The 22,838-nt window shown below is 44.7% G+C and overlaps 1 protein-coding gene and 1 long non-coding RNA gene across 5 annotated transcripts in view; one reads left to right on the top strand and one right to left on the bottom strand.

The window, feature by feature from the left end:
• The window catches only part of aplf (aprataxin and PNKP like factor), a 39,425-nt gene extending 28,588 nt beyond the window's left edge, over window positions 1-10,837 (top strand). For all 4 annotated transcript variants that reach the window (XM_042102601.1, XM_042102603.1, XM_042102602.1 and 1 more), the window contains 4 exons: window positions 1,708-2,075; window positions 4,321-4,452; window positions 5,272-5,318; window positions 9,915-10,837. In XM_042102601.1, the coding sequence (XP_041958535.1) occupies window positions 1,708-2,075; window positions 4,321-4,452; window positions 5,272-5,318; window positions 9,915-10,114 (747 nt within the window). In that variant the 3' untranslated portion in view covers window positions 10,115-10,837. The remainder of the gene's footprint in view (window positions 1-1,707; window positions 2,076-4,320; window positions 4,453-5,271; window positions 5,319-9,914) is intronic.
• A 5,661-nt stretch (window positions 10,838-16,498) lies between these two features.
• On the bottom strand, window positions 16,499-21,262 carry LOC121717924. The gene is made up of 2 exons (XR_006033821.1): window positions 19,589-21,262; window positions 16,499-19,465 (listed from the first exon to the last, which is right to left on the bottom strand). It is a non-coding gene; the product is annotated as an uncharacterized LOC121717924 (long non-coding RNA).
• Between the last annotated feature and the right edge of the window lie 1,576 nt (window positions 21,263-22,838).

The following is a 22,838-nucleotide window of genomic DNA, read 5'->3' as shown; positions in this document are numbered from 1 at the left end:
TTTTAGTTTATGTTTTAAATGATTAATTCTAGAATAACGTATTAATAATGGGCTGGCGTGTCCTCCTATTTGTGTTGCCAAATTAGCAAAGGCCAACTGTCAACTTGCTGTCAATTGTAGTCATGAACGCCTACGAGAGGCAGGTAAATCTCCAAAATTAAAACAAGAAACAAATTAAATGGACATCGGAGGAGCTTCCTGAGATGTTGACGTCTTCGTCAAACGGAGAATATTAAGTCTGACGCAGAGCTGGCCATATTTCTCCAAAACAGGTAGCCTAGGCTAAACTTCATCTGCATCGCTAACTTCAGCTAAATATGTTGCGTCGGTTAGAGAGGTATTTTTTGTTTTCACTGTTTCCGTAATGTGTAGCTGGGTCATGGTTGGAGAAACGTTAAAGCAGCTGCAGGTCAACTGGTCAAAGTTAGCTAAGTCTTCATTACATCTGGCAACCCAGAAGAGGCTCGCGTCTGGTAGTCTCGAGAACGTTCACCAGTGTTTTGATTTTGGCCTAGAGAAGTTCGGTAACAATCCTACAAATCGCACCTTTAAACTTAATATACTGATTTGAAAGGGAAAGGGAAAACTGTTGCAAATTCACTTGAGTATAAACTATCCACTTTAACTAATGTCAGTAATGTTATTCAGCTACAGTAGTTGTCATTTCAAAGAAATTACACTTCTCCGTTTAAAATGTTACCTTAGCTAAGAGGCTAGCTAGCATGATAACAACCGGACAGTAACTGGCAGCAGCATGGTCTGATATATGTTATTTTATTACAAATCCGAACGCTAAAAGATTACACTTTTAGGCTTGAAATGATCCCAAACACTTACAGATTATGACAAAATTTTCCAAAAAACCCTCAACAAATCCAGAAAGACATAATGACCAATTTATTGGTAAAATTCCACAAGTCTCCATTCACATTAGTGCAGCGAGGGTTTACTCTGGTCTGCATAAAGGGGGATTTCCCCCCTCCCCCTTGCAATAATCGAACGCGGAAATTGTCGAACGTTTGCGCCTCTCGCTCCGCTTTAACCCTCTCTGGTAAAACCTTTAGTTATCTAGTTATTTAGTTATCTATATATTAGTTATCTAGTTATTGTTATCTAGTAATATAGTTATCTGTCTATTAGTTATCTAGTTATTTAGTTATCTAGTTATCTATTTCTCATTAAGTATTTGTCTTGGGTCTTGTTGTACCTCTTCTTCAACTGTGTTGAATTTAAACAGCATTATTACTACAATTACTTACCTCCCTGCATTACTTGTGAAGCACTTTGGGTAAACAGCAACAAACAACTTATTTTGTTTGTTGTTGTTTTTTTTACCAGAAATAAAAATAAATCTGTCTGGGGCTGCAAATATATCGGAACCATTTAAAAGAAATCAGTTTAAACATCTTTAAACATATCTTTATTAGCCTCAGGCATATAAACTTAGCACAAAAAAGTAAGGGAAAAAAAGTAAGGACATTTTTGTTTGGTAGATTATTTCTCTGTGGCAACAATGTTTTTTGGCAATAAATCTTATGCCGTTGGAAAGCCTGTTAAGTTCCCTTTCAATTGGTGACCCACTTGTAAGGAACATATTTGTGGGATGAGCAGCAGCGCTGAGTATGTGGGTTGCGCCCATAAAAAATTTGCCAAATCTTCTCTGCTCTAATGTGCATGTTCTAAATCTATATGCATTTCAAACGTTAGGCTGCTGCTGTTCCTCCTCGGCCAGTGGTGAGACCCACCAGACAGGCGGCACCTGCTCGGGGCGAGATGAGTGACGAGTCCGATAGCATGGAGGTTGGACTCGCGATGGAGGATGAAGAGCAACAGGTCGAGGAGAAGTCAAGAGGAAGAGCGCCAGAAGCTACCACGGCCAGCGTTACGTCCACAGGCAGCACAGAGGGGTCAGACAGTCACAAACGCAACAACAACAACAAGCCCTCGTCTCAGAACGGACATGGAGCGTCGCAGGTTGCAAGCGAAGCTAAAAGCAAGGAAACCACAGCTGGACGGGGCTCAGTGAAGAAGACACCGAGAAGGACACCTTGTCCCTATGGCAGCTCCTGCTACAGGTAAACATCTAGAACTCTTCAACCCTGTCACTGTGGCAGCTCCTGCTACAGGTAAACATCTAGAAGTCTTCAACCCTGTCCCTACGGCAACTCCTGTTACAGGTAAACATTTAGAACTCTTCCACCCTGTCCCTACGGCAACTCCTGTTATAGGTAAACATCTAGAACCCCTCAACCCTGTCTCTACGGCAACTCCTGTTACAGGTAAACATCTAGAACAGAGTTTGCTTCAGGGAGTCTGCCAAATAATTTGAGCCCAATGTTTTTTTTCTGCCAAAGAAAGAAAAACAGTGACAAAATAAAAGTATATGGATTTGTTAATAACTAATTTTAACGTTTTCTATACCAAATGGAAAGCCAAGGTTTCAGTTGCCGTTCGCCTCAACAATTATAAAAATAAATTATATAATAATTTAGCTATAGGGATTTTTCCCTTGGGAACCAGAAAGTGTAAATGCTAACAATAAAAACGACAAGCTTCCAGTTTCCTTCCAACCTCTATGACCTCCCGTATTTGATTAGAATGTAATGCATTTTAGGATTTTATCTTAATGCCACAGGAAAATCACAGGGGCTTTTGAAATATCATGCACAGTGAGACTCCTCTTACTGTGCTTTCATTAAAGCCTAAGATCTGTAGGAAGCGTGTTTTTCCAGAGGCTGTGTTTGTGTGTGTGTGTGCGTTAATGTGTTTATGTGTTTGTGTTAATGTGTGTGTGTGTATGTTTGTTCATCCACTTCTATCTGCATATCAAAGGGCAGAACATGTGCAGTCCGTCAGCTTATGTTTTGTCCTCGGCTGTCTCATTTGTGTCGGTAATAAAGATCTGGGCGATCCGTTTCAAAGCTGAACAATAAGCAGAGGTTACCCATACGGCGTTTCACCCTCCTTCGGTTCCTGCCAAACTTCTCCCAGATGCACAGACAAATTATGCTGGAGAAAACGGGCGGACTGTTTAAATTGATTCAGACGCACAGTAAGGGCAACAAGACGATGTTGTTTTATCCAGTGGGCCAAAACAGCGAGACGATGTTGTTTTATCCAGTGGGCCAAAACGGCAACATATTCCCATTCTCCTGATGTCCCCCATGCTGATGAAATTAAAGACAAATACAAACTAATAAGTACTGTCTTTAATTAATTAATTAAAGACAGTACTTAATGCACCAATAGTCCAGTGCTCCTCCGACCAAAGCCATCACAGAGCTGACCACGTGCTTGTCATGGTCCGACGAACGGGTTCCGTCTACTGGTTCTCAAGCTTTGTTTTGGCCCGTGATCCCACTTCACAAAACTGTTGTATCTGTTCTGTTGTTTGTCATTCCGTTCACAGACAAAGTTTTTATTGTTCCACCGTAGCTGTGTTTGGGGGGAAGCAGATAGGACATTAGCATGTTCTAAACAAGTAGGCTTACAGGCACTTTGCATGTCTTACAGGCGCTGTAGCTCAGAAGTTCTTAAACTGGGGGTCGGGACCAGGTTAAACCATGTATAGATTTATTAATCGACCATGCTGTTCTTGCGTAGAAACCGACATTGCCTCTCAAGCTTCTTGTAGTCATATTGAAGAAGTCTGTCCAGGGAGACTTGATTTGCTGTTTGCAGTAGGACAAATTGAAGAAATCAATATGCTCACAGCAAGGTACTGGGTAATGTACCAGAGGATTTTTGAATCAGCTATGTTTTTATATGGCCTTCTATTCAAGGAAGGAGCTGATGTCATTAAATTGGTCCTCCTGGCTAAGGCAGGAGCTGATGTAGCATTGTGTGAACCTCTTACAGTCTTGAAGCTCGTCTTGAGTGAGAGCGACTCGATAGGTTTGTTTCGCTCAGGATAATTGAAGGTTTATCCAAATCAATTTTTGTCCTTGGAGAGACCCTGTCATTGGGGTTGGGTCTGAAGATTTTAATTAAGGGAGGAGGCCGCCCACATGGAGACATACACACACACACACACACACACACACACACACACACACACACACACACACACACACAGACACACACACACACACACACACACACACACACACTCATAAAGGCTTTGTCCCCACGGTGATCACTCTCTCCACCTGTCTGCTTGTATGCTCACCTCTCCATCTTTTTTTTTAATGTTCGGTTCATTATTCTCCAGTTTCAGTGTAGTTTGAGGGGAAAAAAGCCCAGTCACTTGTTGCACTAAATGCTCATGTAGTTCTATTCCTTGTCGTGTTCATGTTGGGATTGTCTGTATCCTTTATACAGGAAAAACCCAGTCCACTTCCAAGAGTGCAGCCACCCGGAAGACAGCGACTATGAGGAAGAGGCCGAGGAGGAGGAAGTGGACGAGGAGGATGACGATCGGCCAGAGTGCCCGTACGGGACCGACTGCTACAGGTGAGCACGTAGCGCTGGCAGCACACTGTTCAGTGTGCAGGCAAGTGCATATGTGGTGGAAAACAAGAACAGCCTCATTGTAAAGATAACTGATAAAGATTATATGCAGCAGGGTAGAAAATAAACTTCGGAAAACAAAAAACAAACCTCCCTCACACACAAAACAAATAAGCAAAACAAACAACCATAGCTACGGGTAGAAAAGCAAACGGCCGAGGATTTGTCCTAAGTGATTGAGGGAGTTTGCTTTAATTTGAAGACAAATTGGCTTTGGGAAGATGGAACCCTGTGATTAATTCCGGAGCCAGTTCTGTGTTCCGCCCCCAGGTTCCGCGGTCCAGTCTCTGGTATAAGGTCTTAAGGTCCAGAGCTGCAAGTCACCCGTCGCTGTCGTGCGTGTGTGTGTAGTGGGATGTGTGTGTGTTTGTTGGGGTGGAGGTGGAGGGGGGGGGGGGGGGGGTTGTGTGTGTGACAGAGTAGCGTAATTACAAACACATCCCAGAGGAGCTCCCTCTCGGAAAGGTTGGCCAACACACACAAGGTGCACTGTGTGCGTGTGTGTGTGTGTCCTGTTTAATGCCCTGAGTGTGAATGGAGTGACTAATCCGTCTAGTCCAGTCCAGAACAGTTTACACACACATGGACACACACTCACTGAACACAGTCATTACACATTCATTCATTATATCATATGTGTGTGTGTGTTCTTCTCTGTGTTTGCATGTCCTGAAGGGTGTGTGTGTGTGTGTGTGTGTGTGTGTGTGTGTGTGTGTGTGTGTGTGTGTTTCTACCTTCTTAACCCTTCTATGTATTTTGCAGGAAGAATCCACTACACAAGAAAGAATACAAGCACACCAGGCCTCCAGGTCAGTCTCTCTCTCTCTGTCTCTCTGTCTCTTTCTCACCAAACTTGCCCCTGCACATCCATGTAAGGCAGTCTTGCCTTTATCAGATTTGGATCGCTTTTTATAGGTCACAGGATGGCACACAGGATAATAAAGAATTGCGTACCAGAGACCGTGCCACAAATGATCAATTTTGATTATGGACTGGGTTTCCTGTTTGTGAGTCATGATTTGTTGCGCGAGTGTTACGCTGTGCTGAGATGAGTCGCGTGTTGCCCTGTACGGTCTTATAATGTACTGTGCCGTGCCGTCTCCACGTTGTATTGTCATGTTGTATTCACAATATTCACATTGTCTCATCACGCTGTGTTGTCGTATTATGTCTCCACGTCGTATAGTGATGTTGTGTTGTCGTATTATGTCCCCACGTCGTATTGTGATGTCGTGTTGTCGTATTATGTCTTCACGTTGTATTGTGGTGTTGTGTTGTCGTATTATGTCTCCACGTTGTATTGTGATGCTGTGTTGTCTCATCGCGTTGCGTTGTCATATTATGCCTCCACGTTGTATTGTGATGTGTTGTCGTATTATGTCTCTACGTTGTCTCATCACGCTGCGTTGTCATATTATGTCTCCACATTGTATAGTGATGTTGTGTTGTCTCTGGTTAAGGAGGAAGGCTAAAATGATATATCAATCAGACTGGCGACAGAGGAGGCAGATCAAAGCAAACAGCCACTATGTCCTGATTAACATCTGGGCCTCATTCACTCACCAGCGCCCATTGATCCTGCCCTGCACGACGTGCTGGCAACACATCACTGCTAGTCAGGAGGGGAGAGGAGAGGAGAGGGGAGGAGAGGAGATGAGATGGGAGGAGAGGAGGGGAGAGGAGAGGGGAGGAGAGGGGAGGAGAGGAGATGAGATGGGAGGAGAGGAGGGGGGGAGGAGAGATGGGAGGAGAGGAGAGGGGAGGGAGGGGAGGGAGGAGAGGAGAGGGGGGGGGGGAGGAGAGGAGAGGGGGGGGGGAGGGGAGGGAGGAGAGGAGAGGGGGGGAGGAGAGGAGATGGGAGGAGAGGAGAGGGGAGGTGAGGAAGGGAGAAGAGGAGAGGAGGATGAAAGAGGGAGATTTGGAAGAGGAGAGGAGAAGAGAAGGAGGTTTAGGAGAGGAAAAGAAGAAGGTAGAGATGAAGAGCAGGTTGGTCAGTTATTATCAGGTGGAGGGGAGGGAGGGAAGAGGGATAGAGAGAGGAGGAGAAGAAAAATGGAATGACAGACAAGAGGAGGAAGAGTAGATTCATTACTCATGTAGGAGTAGATCAAGAAGGGGGAGAGATAGAGGAGAGAGTGGAGGGGATAGAGAGAGAGAGACAGATGAGAGCAGGGGATAGAGAGAGAGGGGAAGAGAAGTGAAGTAAAGAGAGAGTGAACCCGTTTAATCGATCTTAACTCATGTGGGGACAGACGTGACTGGTGTTCTACGAGGAGAGGAGGGGAGGGGAGGGGAGGAGAGGAATCGAGGGGAGGAGAAAAAAGGATGCATTGTGCAGATGGCAGATTGTGATGAGAATCAAAAGAAATAAGCCTCACCTTCAGCTCCTGAAACACATGAAGCACAGACTGACCTAAAGCAGCCATTTACCAGATCTCTGACTGCAAGGTCGAGTTTGCTGCTTGAATCTGCACCACCTGTTGCGATGTAGTTATGCAGAATAGAGGCATCGCAGGGTGATTGTGGTTCTGCAGGTCAGTTCATGATGGAACGTGAGGTACACAGGTCAATACAGACATCTGTTAGAGCGAGCGGACAGTGAAAGAACATTCAGCCGACTTTACATAACATAGACAGACAGAATTGCATAAAACGTCAAAAGTAAAACATAAATGAGCTGAAAACACAATGTCGGAATTCCCCTTTTCGTCGTTTGGTACTCATTTAGCATCACGAGGGTACCCAATTCGCGTAAAACTGACGAGAAGCGCCACGTTCTTATCCACAACAACAATTTTACACAGTTGGCAGAGACTCCATTCTCCATATTGCAAGTCAGTATAGCATCAAAGTGAGTCGGAAGCCGTTATTTTAAGGTAAACAAACTACAATATGTTACATTATGACGAGGTAACCACACTCTTGCAGTACTTTAAAGGAGTCAAAAAGGAGTCTCAAAAAGGAGTCTCAGTAAGGAGTCTCAAAAAGGAGTCTCAGTAAGGAGTCTCAGTAAGGAGTCTCAAAAAGGAGTCTCAGTAAGGAGTCTCAGTAAGGAGTCTCAAAAAGGAGTCTCAGTAAGGAGTCTCAGTAAGGAGTCTCAGTAAGGAGTCTCAGTAAGGAGTCTCAGTAAGGAGTCTCAGTAAGGAGTCTCAAAAAGGGTCTGCGGTCTTTCTATGGATTCTGCTGTCTGTCTCGCAGGTTTGTTTACTCGGACAGAAGAGGCTTGAAAATGCAATTTTACTTTAAAGCTCTGGTTGGTCCCGGTGCCCCCCCGATGTCTCTGCCCAAAGCAGAACGGACCTCACTGAACGGAGAAGCGTGAAATCGTCTGGTTATGGCCTGCCTCCACTCGTGCTCCCCAGGCTGCTGCCATTGCTCACAACACACGTGCACACACACACACACACACGCACACACACATGTACGCATACACATACACACACGCACGCACGCACGCACACACACGCACATACACACACACACACGCACACACGCACTCACACACACGCACACACGCACTCACACACACCCACACACACACGCACGCACAAACACACACACACGCATACACGCACGCATACACACACAAACACACACACACACACACAGAAAGGAATTGAAAAAGATGGAGCAGTGTCCCTCCTCTCTCTGCTGTAAGAGGCTGGAGGATCTACCAGTGATGGACACTCATGTTCCTGTGTGTGTGTGCGCGCGTGGGCGTACTATGCTCTCCCAGTGTCAGTCGTCACCCATCTCTACACACACACACACACACACACAAACACTGTCAAGGTCTTTTGTGCAGGGCCCACAGATCGAACTTAATTGGATTGCACTGATTGGAAATGAATTGAATTGGAGGTTGAACCTTTGGGCACCAAAGGATTGAGCTTGTTGAGAGGTTTGTGTGTGTGCGTGTGTGTGTGCTTGTGCGTGTGTTTCGAAACACTGCCGGGCTGCCAGAGAACATTCCGTTCAAGTATACCATTCCCTACGCCAGGTCACACAAATGGCCTTTAGATTCAGGCCTCTAGATCTATTCAGGGCTGTTCTCTGGTACCTAAAGGATGTCACCGGTTGTTCTTTGGGAGTTTGGTTTCGCAGGGAACACATCTGTATTGTGTGCTGGTCAGTCGTGCAGTTCTGGTCGTCTCTTACCTCGGCTGGCTCTCCTGCTCAGTGGTGACCTGCCAAACTCTAGCGCTCTCGTTAGTTTTGCTCGCTGTCAGTCTAACCCGAATCACATTTTTTAAAAGAATAGTCTTTTAAAACACACACACACACACACACACACACACACACACACAAACACACACACAAACACAGACACTCTCACTCGCACACACGCACATATATTCTGAACTGTATGAACCACTTTAAAACCGAACCTTTAGAAAGTTATTGTGTGATATAACAGTCAAGCACACATCTGATCAGCCACTTTTGTTAGCTGTTTGCCTGTCTCACTCTCTGTTTGCCTGTCTCACTCTTTGTTTGTCTGTCTCACTCTCTTGTTTCTAGCTGTTTGTCTCACTCTCTTTTTGCCTGTCTCACTCTCTCTTGTTTCTAGCTGTTTGTCTCACTCTGTTGTTTCTTGCTGTTTGTCTGTCTCACTCTGTTTGTCTGTCTCATTCTTTGTCTGTCTCATTCTCTGTTTGTCTGTCTCATTCTCTGTTTGTCTGTCTCACTCTCTGTTTGTTTGTCTCACACTCTGTTTGCCTGTCTCACTCTCTTGTTTCTAGCTGTTTGTCTCACTCTGTTGTTTATTGCTGTTTGTCTGTCTCACTCTCTGTTTGTCTGTCTCACTCTCTGTTTGTTTTGTTGCTGTCAGGCTGTGTACTTGCTGTCCGCTCATTATCCATCCGTCTGGCAATAGAGTCTTGCTTTCAGTTTGACAGCTGTCAGTCTAACCTGAACCACAAGACTAGAGGGCATTTTTTGAGTAATTGCAAAATGTTGCAGAAGATACACCATATTGCCAAAAGTATTGGATCACCTGCTTTGACTGACATATGAACTTAAGTGACATCCCATTCTTATCCCTTTACTTGGACCCAATACTTTTGGCAATATAGTGTAATGAAAAGGGGTAAACACTGATGCCATTCAATGAAATCAGATGTCTGTTAGAGGAGTTTAATAAGCCCAAGGAGGTTGGAGGTCACAGTGATTTTAGATTAGCTAAGTGGTGTTGTTTATGACGAATTGTGTTACCCCTTTAGCACTACATGAGCACCCTGAATGTTAAACATAGACAAAAAGTAAAATTGTGTCACTTTAAGATAAAAGATTTTCTTTTTTCAAAAAAAAAAAGCAATTGTGTCCAGTGAAATTAGGATCGTGTCCACCCAGTCGTTGTTTCCCTTTTGTTGTGTGTCTAACTGGATCCCGTGTCGTGTCCACAGCCAGAACCTCTGCCTCCCGAAAGGACGACGAGGATGATGATGACGAGGAGACGTATGACGACAGCTTCATCAACGACGACAGCGAAGAGGCCGTCGACAAGGACTCGGACTACGTGCCTGAAGATTCCGGCGACAGTGGGAAGGAGGATGTCAAACGCCTTCAGAAAGAGGCCAAGGCTTTTCTCCGGAGAAAGAAGTAGTCTCTGGGTGTATTTTATATATATATCCTATGAATGATACAACATAGCCATCAAAGGCTTGTTCAGCAGAGCGAAGTTCAGGATGCCATTCAGTAAAGCAACAAGACATGGGTTTAAGGATATATACTCATATAAGTATATACTTTCTTATAGGTTTAAGGAAATATATTTATAAAAGTATATACTTTCTTATAGATCGTATCCGACTTTCTGATCGGACTCAAACACTACTCTCCTGTTAATGCAGGTTGCAACAACAACAGCCATTCCTGCAAATGGGTTAGAGGTCGATGCACCAGTTGTGTTTTTTTTGTACCAGTGGTGGAGAGGCCTCATTACCGCTACTAATGGGTCGGAGCGTTCTCAACTACTGATGTCTGTAAAGTGATCTTTTAATAGGATTATTTCATTTGCCGGTTAATTGAACGCTGTATTGTAATTAAACTTGGAATAGTTCCAGCAACAGTTACCCAACAAGACATTCAGTTCAGTTCTCCATCATTAGCAGCAAGTGTGTATCAACCCACCCACCCCCCATCAACACACACACACACACACACACACACACACACACACACACACACACATACACACAACACACTGCTCCCTCTGGTGAGTCATATAGCTGTGAAGTACAAAGAAACAGGCACACAAAATAAGAGAAAGAGAGAGAGAAGAAAGAGAAGAAAGAGAGCAGAAAGGGAAGAGGGGGGGGAACACAACCAGAGGAATGAAAGAACAGCACCTAGTGTTCTTGTCAGACGTGACCTATATATGCGAGCCACAGAGAGGTTCACTCTGTCGGTGTCTGCCACTGTCGACGGGACGCACCCAGCCCCTTTCTAGAAGATTCTCTCATGCCGCTGACTTTGACACCTCGTTCTCAGGAGTGAACCCTGTTTCCCTGTTATTGAGAGGTTTGTGTGTGTGTGTGTGTGTGTGTGTGCGTTGGGGCAGGGGATTGGCGGGGGGGGGGGGATTGTTTGTCCACCTACACACCAACATGCACTGTATTTGTTGGGAAGGAGTTCAATAAGGCAAATAGTCAGTAGATCAACGTTTAATGCAGCTATGTGAGTTGAAATAGATGTGACGGTGCAGACCTGGTTGAACTCCAGCACTCCTGTTTTTTTACCTTTGTGATGGCTTTTGAATGGATGCTATGTTTTTTTAAATGGAAATTGATTTTTTTTTTTTAATGTCTGGTCTACTGTTTCTATTGTACAAATACAAAAAAAAACACTTTCCCACAAACCCATGCTGGCATGTTGTGTGTTTTGTGACTATCTAATACCGCCTGTATGCCCTGAAGGCACCTTTCTCAAGCTACATCACATCAGCCCTTGTTGAAAGGACACTTGATATCACTTTGTAGCTCAGATCAACAAAATTGCCCAGCGAAAGACATTAGGACTTTTCTGTTGGGGTTTTCACGATAACAGCAGTTGTGATATGTTCAGTTTACAGGAAAATGTATTCTGTTTTTTGTTTGTTTGTTTTTGTTTTGCCTTTTTGATAAAATATTCAGCGGTTGGATTGGCATTGATCCGGAGTGTGCTGCCTGCTTGACGTTGTTTTGTTTCCAGTAAGAGTTGCTGCACCCCTGGAAGCCATTAAAGTCATCTATTTACTTGTAAGGAAATGGTAAACAACAGCAGAAATGTTTTGTTCAAACAGGTTGCATGTTTTTAATGTAGTTTTATCTATTCATCACTTTAACTCAAAAGCATGCATTTCATACTCTCTCTCACACACACACACACACACAAAACAATATCATATTATTATAACTCGGTGTGTTTCTTTGTTTATCTATTTATCTATTTCTTTTCTTAAAAACATTCATTTGATGTTTCTTTGCAGTGTCCTAAACATGCAGGCCCTGTTCCTTAAAAGCAGTACAGTAGTTAACGTTTGGAGTCGGTCCTCCTCCTCACGACCCCTCACTAAATCTCTCCCGGCGTTGACAGCAGGTTCATAAAGGTTGTAAATATGTAATTGACGCCGAAGCGTCGGCTGCTATTAATGCAGCCCCCCGTTTTTCTGAGCGGTCAGCAGGGCTGTCCCACTGATTCAATTACACAGTGAACCTTTTACAAGCGCCCAGTCTTAAATCAGAGACACGGATGCTGTCTGACACACACACACACACACACACACACACACACAGAGTGCGAGCAACTCTAAGAGTGTGAAAGAGAAAGATAGTCTGCATCTCTGCAACTTCTGACTAGAGAAAAAAGAGAAAGAAATTGAGGGAAAGAAAGAAAGAAAGAGAAGAAAACTTCTGACAGAAAGAAAGAAACAGATAGAGACTGCTACTTTGATGAAGAGAGGAGAGGCTCCCTGAAACCTCTGCAGAGACACTTATGGACTGCTCAGGTTGTAGAGTTCTGGAATAGAATCGTCAGCTTCTGGCCCAGATCTGACATGGAATGGAATGTTCCAGAATGTACCATCGCAGGGCCCTCATTTAAACAATAATCAAAGAACAAAATCAGCAGTGTCTCCTCTATGAACTAAAGCTCTTGTGTAGCGTGTGGGAACATTGAACTGATCCACTGATGTTTCTGTTTTGAATCTTGCTCATCGTATTGAGTTAGCGAATCGATTTTGCCTCATTAAATGAGCTGTAGTTAGACTTCAGACTTTGCACTTTGGCTGCCTGTTAAATAAAGGCCCCCCAGTGTCTACTGGTGTGTTGTGCCCTCCTTGGTGTTCACACACTCTGACTATACTGGTATGCGTACGAAGTAGATGGAATATCTACCTTTATATCATGCATGGTGCCTGGTCAGGCTGGAATATTTCAGACTTGTTTTCCAGTCAGGAAATTAAAATGATCAAATACCCTGGAAAATAATCCATATTGATTTGTCAAATTGAAATGGCATTCCATTCCCTTAAAGCTCTTGGTTCTTTCACCCATGGACAGTTTCTGGTAAACACTCTCGCTTAAACAAACACACTGCTTTTAAGACATGGTGTCTCTGCAGGGAAAATTAGTTGAATAATTATAGCTTCCAACTGTGTCGACGGCAGACATTACATAAACAAAACAAAAAAAAAAACATTATATATTATTATCATGTCATCAGGGACTGACTCCTTAGGAGTATCTGCAGATAATTGTGTACTAGCCAGGGGGACCAAGTAACCAAAAGTGCACATGCTGTTCCAGGAAGCAGGAAGTTAGACTCCCCAATGGATGCTGCTGAGATAGTGTCTTCCGGGGGCCATTAGTATTGTCCCCACTTAGCAGGCATGTGTATCATTTTAAGTGTGTGTGTGTGATTTAAAGTGTGTGTGAGAGAGAGATTTAAAGTGTGTGTGTGTGAGATAGAGAGAGACCTTGGTCAGCCCCTCTGATCAACGGTAGAGCAGAGGTGCTCACCTGAAGTCAGCCCCATTGGGGGTGCAGGTTTATTCTTAGCGCTGAAAATGTCAGGGCTTGATTGTCTTCCCATTAAGATTGTCTGCCCCTCTGGGTCACAGCGCCACTGCTCCCAACACACACACACACACACGTGCGCTCACACACAGTAGTGGATTGGATAGGATAGTTCTTCTGGATTGGAATGAATTAAGTGCTACACACATTTCATGCAAGTACAAATTGTCGTTGATATGCACTCAGATAGAAATTACACGCACGCACACACACACACACAGAGAGAGAGAGAGTTTCCTCTAGGACCACTGTCAGTGATGTTGCTATGTTCCATGTTATAGTTTGACTGCTGTGGCAGGTCATGTAGTCATTTCAATTATTAAATTATGCAATTTTCTCTGGCTTCAATATAGTAAGCTCCCCAAATGTGCACACACACACACACATACACACGCATGCAGTTTCCTCCATGACCACCACCACAACTGTTGACATAATGCTTATGCATGCGTTTCAGTTTGACCCGCTGTAATTCGTGTAGTCCTTGGTTTTGCCGAGTGTATCTATCGTGGCTAATGCAATTTTCTCTGGCGTCAGTGTACTAAGCTCCCATGTGCATACACACACGCCCACGCACGCAGTTTCCTCTGGGTCCACCACTGCTGTGTACATAGTGCTTACATATTATGTTACACATTGTGGCTAATGCAATATTCTCTGACAGTAAAGTAAGCTCACACACACGCACACACACACACACACACACACACACACACACACACACACACACACACACACACACACACACACACACACACACAGAAGGATGGAGAAAGTGACAGTTTGAAAGACATTGAGTCAGTAAGAGAGAGAAGTGGAGAAAGGTGGAAGTGAGCAAGAGAGAGAATGAGAGAGAAGGTAGTAGTGCGAGAGAGACCATGAATAAGGGAGTAAGAGGGAGAGAGTGAGTGAATGAGAGAGAATGAGAGAGTGAGATAATGAAGGAGTGAGTGAATGAGAGAGAATGAGAGAGTGAGATAATGAAGGAGTGAGTGAATGAGAGAGAATGAGAGAGTGAGATAATGAAGGAGTGAGTGAATGAGAGAGAGAGAAGGAGTAAGAGGGAGAGTGTGTGAATGAGAGAGAATGAGAGAGAGAGAGAGTGAGTGAATGAGAGAGAGAGGGAGGGAGGGCAAAGTGAAGGAGTAAATTAGAGCAGCAGAGAATATACAAAAGCACTCAGGGGAAAGGAAAGGAGCTGACAGATCTGTGGGTGCAGAGTGGCTGCCACCGGTTCCATCTATGCCCATGTGTGTGTGTGTGTGTGTGTGTGTGTGTGTGTCTGTGTCTGTGTGTGTGTGTGTGTGTGTGTGTGTGTGTGTGTGTGTGTGTGTGTGTCTGTGTCTGTGTGTGTGTGTATTGGGTATGGGCACAGATCATTATTAGCTCCCTTATCAGCTGGTCCCAGAGCCCTTAGGAGAGCTGCCATCCTCCATCAAGCTCCCAGATGCCATGCCATGCAGGGAACATTAGACTAGGTTACCTCACTTAGGTCTGCTCACAAACACTAACTCACGGAGGGAGACAGAGAGGCACACAAAGCCACACTAAAACAAAGCCACACAAACATTCCAGTGCACACACACACACACACACACACACACACACACATACAGTACTACACAGAGAGAGAAAGCAACAAACAAGCGCACAACCTTTCCAGCAAACACATATTCATGGTACTGCACACCAAACACACACACACAGGCACACAAAATACACTAAAACATAGGCACACAAACATTCCAGCACACACACAACACACACACAGACACATGAAAACACTAAAGCATTGACACACAAACCTTCTATGCCATAGCACAGACACACACACAGACACACAAAGGCACACTAAAGTATAGACACACATACACATTCTCCCATACACACACACATTAACATAGACAAATTGATTGGCGCACACACACATTCTCACTCAAGCCTACATTTACTTCACACATACATCCGCACACACACTCACAATGCCCCTCGCCTAACATGTACACACACACATATATAAATACGGCATGTTCCCTCCGGCCTCTTAGTTGAGGTGGTCGATTAATTGCTGACACTTGGCTTCACTTGACACCTTGTTAGCAGGCTCTCGGTGCACTTAACGTTTCCTCACACTTCTAAACCCCGAGGAATTCCTCTGCCCTATTTACCCCACCATCCCCTGATCCCCCCTCCCCACCCCTCTGACTGAGATGGCCAATGGCCCCTCCGACCTTCATGTGGTGTTCCTAGAGGAGAAAACTGCACAAGGCTAGTGTTCTACGAGGAAAAAGTATAAATTCTCATTTGATGTGTGTGTAGTATGTAACTGACTGAAAAACAAAGGACAATGATTTCTCTCTGTTGACTGACTGTAGCTGACTGAAGAACAAATGACCAATGAACAGTATCTTTTTTCCATTGCTTTTCCTCTCTAATGCATGTGTAGTATGTATCTGATTTACTCATTTAGCTCTTACCCAAAATCAAAATGAGGAGTAACATTCAGGCTACAATGAAGAGGAGACCATAGGTGACAATAATTACTGCAATGATAAATACTACTATGCAGGGGCAACTAAAGGTAACAAATACTACAACAATACTACCACCAGAGGATGAGAGTGCAGAAGTTTAAGTATTAGTCGAGTATAACACAGGACATGGTGGTAGACAGAGGAGGTTGAGCCTGGAGAAGGACATTGTAAATACATGGTAAGTATATGTTAAGTGTGTTGGACTGTTTGTAGTGTTAGGAGAGGAGGTACTCTCGAAAGAGTTGGGTCTTGAAGATAGAGAGGTACACCCCTGCTCTGGTGGCAGTTGATAGGTCGTTTCACTATCGAGGAACTACAAATGAAAATAGTCTGGGTTGCTGTGTGTGTAGGAGGAACGTAGTGGCCGAGGGGTAACATAAACCTGATTGAAAAACAAAGTAACAACAAAGCACTTTACTTAGTCACAACAGCAGATCATCACAAAAAAAACAACAACAGCCAAGTATCTGTTCAAAATAGCATTCTACAAACATCTACAAACACACTTTTGTTTACAGAGTAATTTTCACAGGCCTTCATAGACTCCATTTTTTCTGTCTCCGAAAATACACTTTGCTGGCCGTAGGGAAAAAGAGAACATTCCTTAAAAATCTTGGTCAAAATCAAAACAATTTCAAGTACATCACAGGTATTCTACACTACAATTAATGAAGATGGCATTTACATTCGAGCTTAAAATAATCAATTAATTCTCAGTAAATGAAATTGCGTTGTTATTTACTGTGAAAGTTAACAACACCTGTGCTGCTTGGAATTCCATTAGAACAGCGGAACCATCTCCGGTTTTCTCGAAGTTCGGTATGTCTTTTTCGGGTCCATTAAAGAGGTCATAGAATGCAAAACCGAATTTACCTTGGAATAGTTGAACAATGGCAGTTCGGTATGTAAAATAAACATACAGGGAACCTCACAATCCCATCGTTATCTCTTTTGTATGGAAATCTCACTATTCAAAACTGCCACTGTAATCGGCAAATCGCAACAAAGCTAATAGATGATGACAACTCAGGGGCTCTGGCTTGTACCTTTGCAATGCCCCAAAATTTACATACACACCAGCCCACTTCCAGCTTCACGCCGCTACTTCACCGGAGGTTAGATGGCTCCCAGACGTCAGTAGTAGATGGTCTGAGACAGACATGTTTGCAGATGGACATCATTTGTTTAGCTTTTTTAATGCTGGGAGAGAAATAGATACTGTACATTCTAAAAAAGCCTTTAATGTAATCCCAAAACACATCTGAAATGTGAGCCAACTGCTAACAAGCTAACTACACTCCATTGTTTTGAACGGACACGTCTCGTGAATCCAAACATCTCTATGACAACCTAAGACTCGCAGGGCATTCCAAATAAAATCGATCGAGATCCTTGTGAGGTTCCCTATGAATTTTACACCCTGTGCAGAGGGAGTTGGGAATTCAGTGTAGGGACCCTTGTGATCGGAACGCAACCTTAGCTAACATGCAAGCAGATCACCCATTGGTATGTTCCCTAGCTAACTTTGTATACTGCTAAGTAAACAAACAAACACAATTCCAAAATTTATGGTGGACAGTTTCAAAATGATACGTGCTTCTTTAAGGTAACTTGCATAATAGGCTATACATCCATATTTTGGGGTTACATAACACATAGTGGTTGTATAAGAACTTGCAGGCTCATATTTCCTCCATCTCCATACAAAACTCCCTTTTACCAAAGCCCAAGCTTACAAGCTAAATATAGCACATTGAACTGATCTGAAAGAGAGAGTATAAAGCTTGAGTGGTGGGCTGAATAAGTTGATACCAAGGGTAAGGTGAACGTTTGGAAAGCATAGCCACTATGGGCGGCTCTGAGGCTATAAGACGACTACTTCAAGCTAGCATTCCATTGAACCCTATTCATTTTGGCATCACTTTGACATCAAATAACGTTACACCTGAAGTGTTTATACTGTATGAACCTTTTCTATTTTCGGAGAAATACAACAGTATGTGTCTGGCGTCATTACCTGTAACTCACTTTATGGCTGAGTAATAAACCTTTTTCCCAAAAACAATGCTAACATGACGTAATGAGCATGCGACAAGAGCGAAGTAGCCTAACCGTATTCTCTGGATAAGAAACTTGAAGGCAGTGTAGGGCAAAGTCCATGGTTAAGATATTTAGGAAAGCATCAAGGGGGAAAAGCAATTAAATGATGTTTTGATGGGTTGGCTCTACGTCAAAACAAATCCCCACCAAAACCTGCACTCGAATGTGGTAGATTTTTTTTAAGATCTCAAGATATATGTAGTAAAGTTCATGAAGAGTTCATGTGCGGCCAGGTGGCCAGGCAGAAGCTGGGACAGGATGTCATGCACGTGCGCGAACGTGACACAGGCCTACTGGGGATTATTTAATCATTTTGGTGGCGGCTCAGTGAGCTCATCTACCTATATGATTTATTGAATATACATTGATTGGATGAAAAAGGGTCTGCCGATTACATAGGGGGCAGACACCGGGCCAGGGTTGGCCATAAGTAAAAAAAGAGGTGTTTTTGACCACATACAAAAACTTTCCCCCAAGGGTGCAAACGTCAGAACGTGTGCACCTTCTCCCCAAGGCCTGGGTCGTGGAGTCTCCGCTGCAGAGGACATCCATCATTCGCAACTCCTGCCTGGCGACTCTTAGTCTCTGTGCATTCAGAGCTGTACCCAGGAGGACTTAAAAGGCCACAAGCGGCCACTTCTCATCTCAGACCGTTCTCCGCTGGTTTTTGTTCAGAGTGCTAAGTTAAGAGTTAAAAGTCAGTGATTTTTTCCACGACACGAACTCAGCACTCAGCACGCTATCAATCTTCTTAGCACAGCTACCAGACGAGTTACTGTGTTTCAGTCCATTGCTTGACGTCACACGTTTCTCACTCTTCTGGATGTGCGAGAATCAAAGTCGACCAACAGGAAATGGGTTCAAATTGGCTTCACTCGTCTCATTCGAAGTCTACGGGATGGCTGTGTCCATATCTTTTACTGCCAATTACTGCCAAAAGCAGCACCCAATACATTACAACCTCATTTATGAAAAGCCCAGGTTGTTGGACAGCAAATTAATAGAGTAGATTTTACATTTTTTCTAGGGATTATATGGGTTATGCTTTGTCAGACTTAAGTGCCAATAGGGAGAATGTACAAAAGAACAATACTTGTCAGTCAGAAACATGTAATTCCAATCTTTCAGGGACTGGTTCTCCCTCAGTATCTGGCTTCTTCTCCAATTCTGGCTCTATCAATCAGGACTCCATGGGCTCCGGGCTATTGTTACAGTAGGCTAAACTGGCTTGAAGTTGAAGTGAGTAGCCAATGGCTGTAAAGTAGCCTAATTAATTATTCATGTGTATGTCCAGAAAATCTGCCAAAACGGACCGTTTTGTTTTCCGGCCTAATTAACAAGGTTGTAACTGGGCTTGTGAAATAACATCGGAGCATTTTTTGGATGGACCAAAGTTGCATACCTTCTGTGTTAACATCACAGAACAAGGTAAAATGCTTCGTTCATCCATTCTATGACCTCTTTAAAATACTGATCAGGCTCACAGAGACCATTCAGTGCAAAGGTGTTATTTCTTTGTAGTTTGGACCACCCTCACGCTTTGAGTGCAACTGTTGCAGGATGTATTTATTTATTTATTTAGACCTATGTTGCAGTGCAAATCGTTAAAAATTGGTTTGCCAGAGATTTCTGTGGTTTTGTATTATTCTCATTTTATTTAGTTCCTCTGATGTCCGCCCCCCCCCCCCCCCCCCCCCAGTGAGTTTTGAGCATCTCATCAAAAAGATCACATGGCTCAACATTCTCTGAGGAACCATTTGATCAGCATTGGTCTCGGGTGTAGACAGCAGAACCCTCCGTGACGCAGTGACTTTTGAAGTGTTTCCACAACCGAGACGACAGTCGCACGCCTTTTCAACATGTGGTCCACAGAGACTCTCTGGCTCGGTTTTTTACTGCTTTCCCCACAAAGTCCTCTGGAGTGAGATAAATTTGTGTGTCCCTCTTCACCTGACCTCGAGTTGAGTCACTCATCTGACAGAGCCCTTGAGAGCCTTTTGAAACAGTGACAATAAGGTCATCACTTAAATAAGACAACAGACTAAAGGCTCCCTTGGAAAAATAGTCTTTCCATTGTCTTTTGTCTCGTCAGTTGAAACAAGGGCAGCCATTAATGTCCAGATTCCCAATTGTTTTACCCCCTCTAACCTCGAGTGACAATGCAAGGCTGCAACAGCATGATGACCGCATGGAAGGTGAGTCTTGCGAATACAGTGACCTGGTTTCCTAAGGTCTAGTGCAGGACTCCAATTTCCAAACCATTGTTTATCACAGAGTAAACAGCAGAATACATTTTCAACTTTAGGTGACATTTTCATTGTGTCATCTTCACTCATTTCACATGTGGTATTAATAAAAACAAACTAGTGGGTGGAATAATAGGTCTCGGGAGGTACAAGATATTTGGCTACTATACACATGGGTGACGACTTGCACTTACATCCTTACACTCACTTTGGGAGTCTTGGTTTAACTAAATCTATGACCAGCAGGCAGCAGTTTTTGTTTTGGAAAATAGGTTTTGGCCCAGGTGAAAAATAGACTGGCTGGCTTATGCCAACGGACATGTAAGACATTTGGTGTCCTTGCTAAATGGTGGAGTCTGTGCCACATTACACGGATCGTGAGAGCTTTGATTTGTTGAAATACAAAATAATGTGAAACAGCCAAAGACCAGCATTTGGTCTCCGTGAAGCAGCAATGACCAGCATTTGATCTCCGCGCCGACGGATGTCCTCCATTACCCCCTTAGATTCACGTTGGGGAGTCTAGATTTGATCAGATGAGACAAAAACTCCACACTCACGTCTTCCAGAATACACACGTCCATGTTTACGATCCTCCCTCACCTCATCTACATCTTTTCAGTCACCCCCACTCACGTCTTCCAGAGTCTCTAACCTCATCTGCATATACTGTCCGCCTTTTCGGTCACCCTCAACGGCAACATCCCAGGCTCCGCCCCCACCTCCTCGTCTGTCGCTGGAGCCTTGCCTGTCATGGTGATGTCATTGCCTTCCTTCCCCGTCACCACCGTCCAGTTGGTGGTCCCGCGCGAGCAGCCGCCAGCCCCTGCTCCCCTGAGCCACCCCCACAGCCCTCTGGCCGACGCACCTCGGCCCCTCCTCCACCTCCAGCTCCAGGGGCAGCGGCCGCGCCGGACGCTCACGAAGCAGAGCGTGTTGATGACGCCGTTGCTCATGGCGATGCACTCCACCACGTAGAAGACCACGAGCGAGTGGCGGCCGCGGGAGATGAGCGTCGGGTAGAAGTCGCGCAGCAGCGCGAAGCCGTAGTACGGCGCCCAGCACAGCACGTACGCCACCAGCACGCCCATGAGCACCAGGACCGTCCGCCTGCGCCGACGCAGCCGACGACGCAGCTGCTCCGTGGGGAAGCCCGGCACGCCCTTGAACCAGAGCTCGCGCGAGACGCGCACGTAGCACGCCGACATGACGGCCACCGGGCCCAGGAACTCGGTGGCGAACACCAGCAGGAAGTAGAAGCGATAGAGCGCCTGCCGGTCCACCGGCCAGATCTGGGCACAGAAGGTCTTGTAGTCGCGGTGGTCGTGGCCGTTGCCGTGGCCGCCGCTGCCGTAGCTACCGCCGCCGTGGTCGCCGTGGGCGGGGTAGGACGTCTCGGAGGCAAAGTAGGCCGCGGGTATGGAGATGAGGACGGGTACCACCCACACGCCCAGGATCACGCAGTACGCAGTCTGGTACTTCATGCGTGGACGCAGTGGATGCACTATGGCCATATACCTGAGGGAGAGAGAGAGCAAGAGAGAGAGAGAGAGAGAGAGAGAGAGAGAGGGGGGAGAGAGAGAGAGAGAGTTATTGTTGGGGCTGTAATGTATCGTAGTGTATAAGGCACTTGGCCAGCATGTAATAAACCCCCCAAAATAAACATTTCAATTCCCAGCTGTGAAACAGGTGCCATCCCGGATTTTTCGCTTTTATCCAAAGCAACACAACACAAATGACAACAGCAGGCTTCAGGGATGGAACCCAGACCAGCCAATCGTGTGGCAGTAATGCTACAGTTGCTTCACCATGCTCATAAAGGTGAAAGCTTTGGCCATAAACCTGAGCATATACCTGAGGAAATGAGAGAGAGCGGACGGTTAAAGGGGAACTTGGCAACTATTTCAACGTAATAAACCCGTTTAGAAATCATTTGGATGGTTAAATGACCTGTTCCGGTGAAAATTGTGACTTTCACCGCTGCGCCTAGCGTCCCCAGGCGGAAAACCAACCTTGCAACATTGAGACTACCGTCCCGGAAAGAGAAGTGAGAAACAATAAACTCGTTTTAAATCGTGTTTCTTACCTTGTAACATCCACATAGTTATGCCAAACGTATGCTAGCCGTTCGCTAGCTTGTAAACAAATCCATGTGCTTTATCGTTACCTTTTCCCACAGTTTAAAATAGCATAATGCGCAATTTCTCCAGCAGAGGGGGAAATCCTGCCAAGTTTCCCTTTAAATGACAACAGCAGGGTTCAGGGATGGAACCCAGACCAGCCAATCGTGTGGCAGTAATGCTACAGTTGCTTCACCATGCTCATAAAGGTGAAAGCTTTGGCCATAAACCTGAGCATATACCTGAGGAAATGAGAGAGAGCGGACGGTTAAA

The sequence above is a fragment of the Alosa sapidissima genome, chromosome 9 (assembly GCF_018492685.1).
Source record: "Alosa sapidissima isolate fAloSap1 chromosome 9, fAloSap1.pri, whole genome shotgun sequence".
Lineage (NCBI taxonomy): Eukaryota > Metazoa > Chordata > Actinopteri > Clupeiformes > Clupeidae > Alosa > Alosa sapidissima.
The sequence above is the reverse complement of the archived record's forward strand: the minus strand, read 5'-3'. Positions and strand labels throughout refer to the sequence as shown.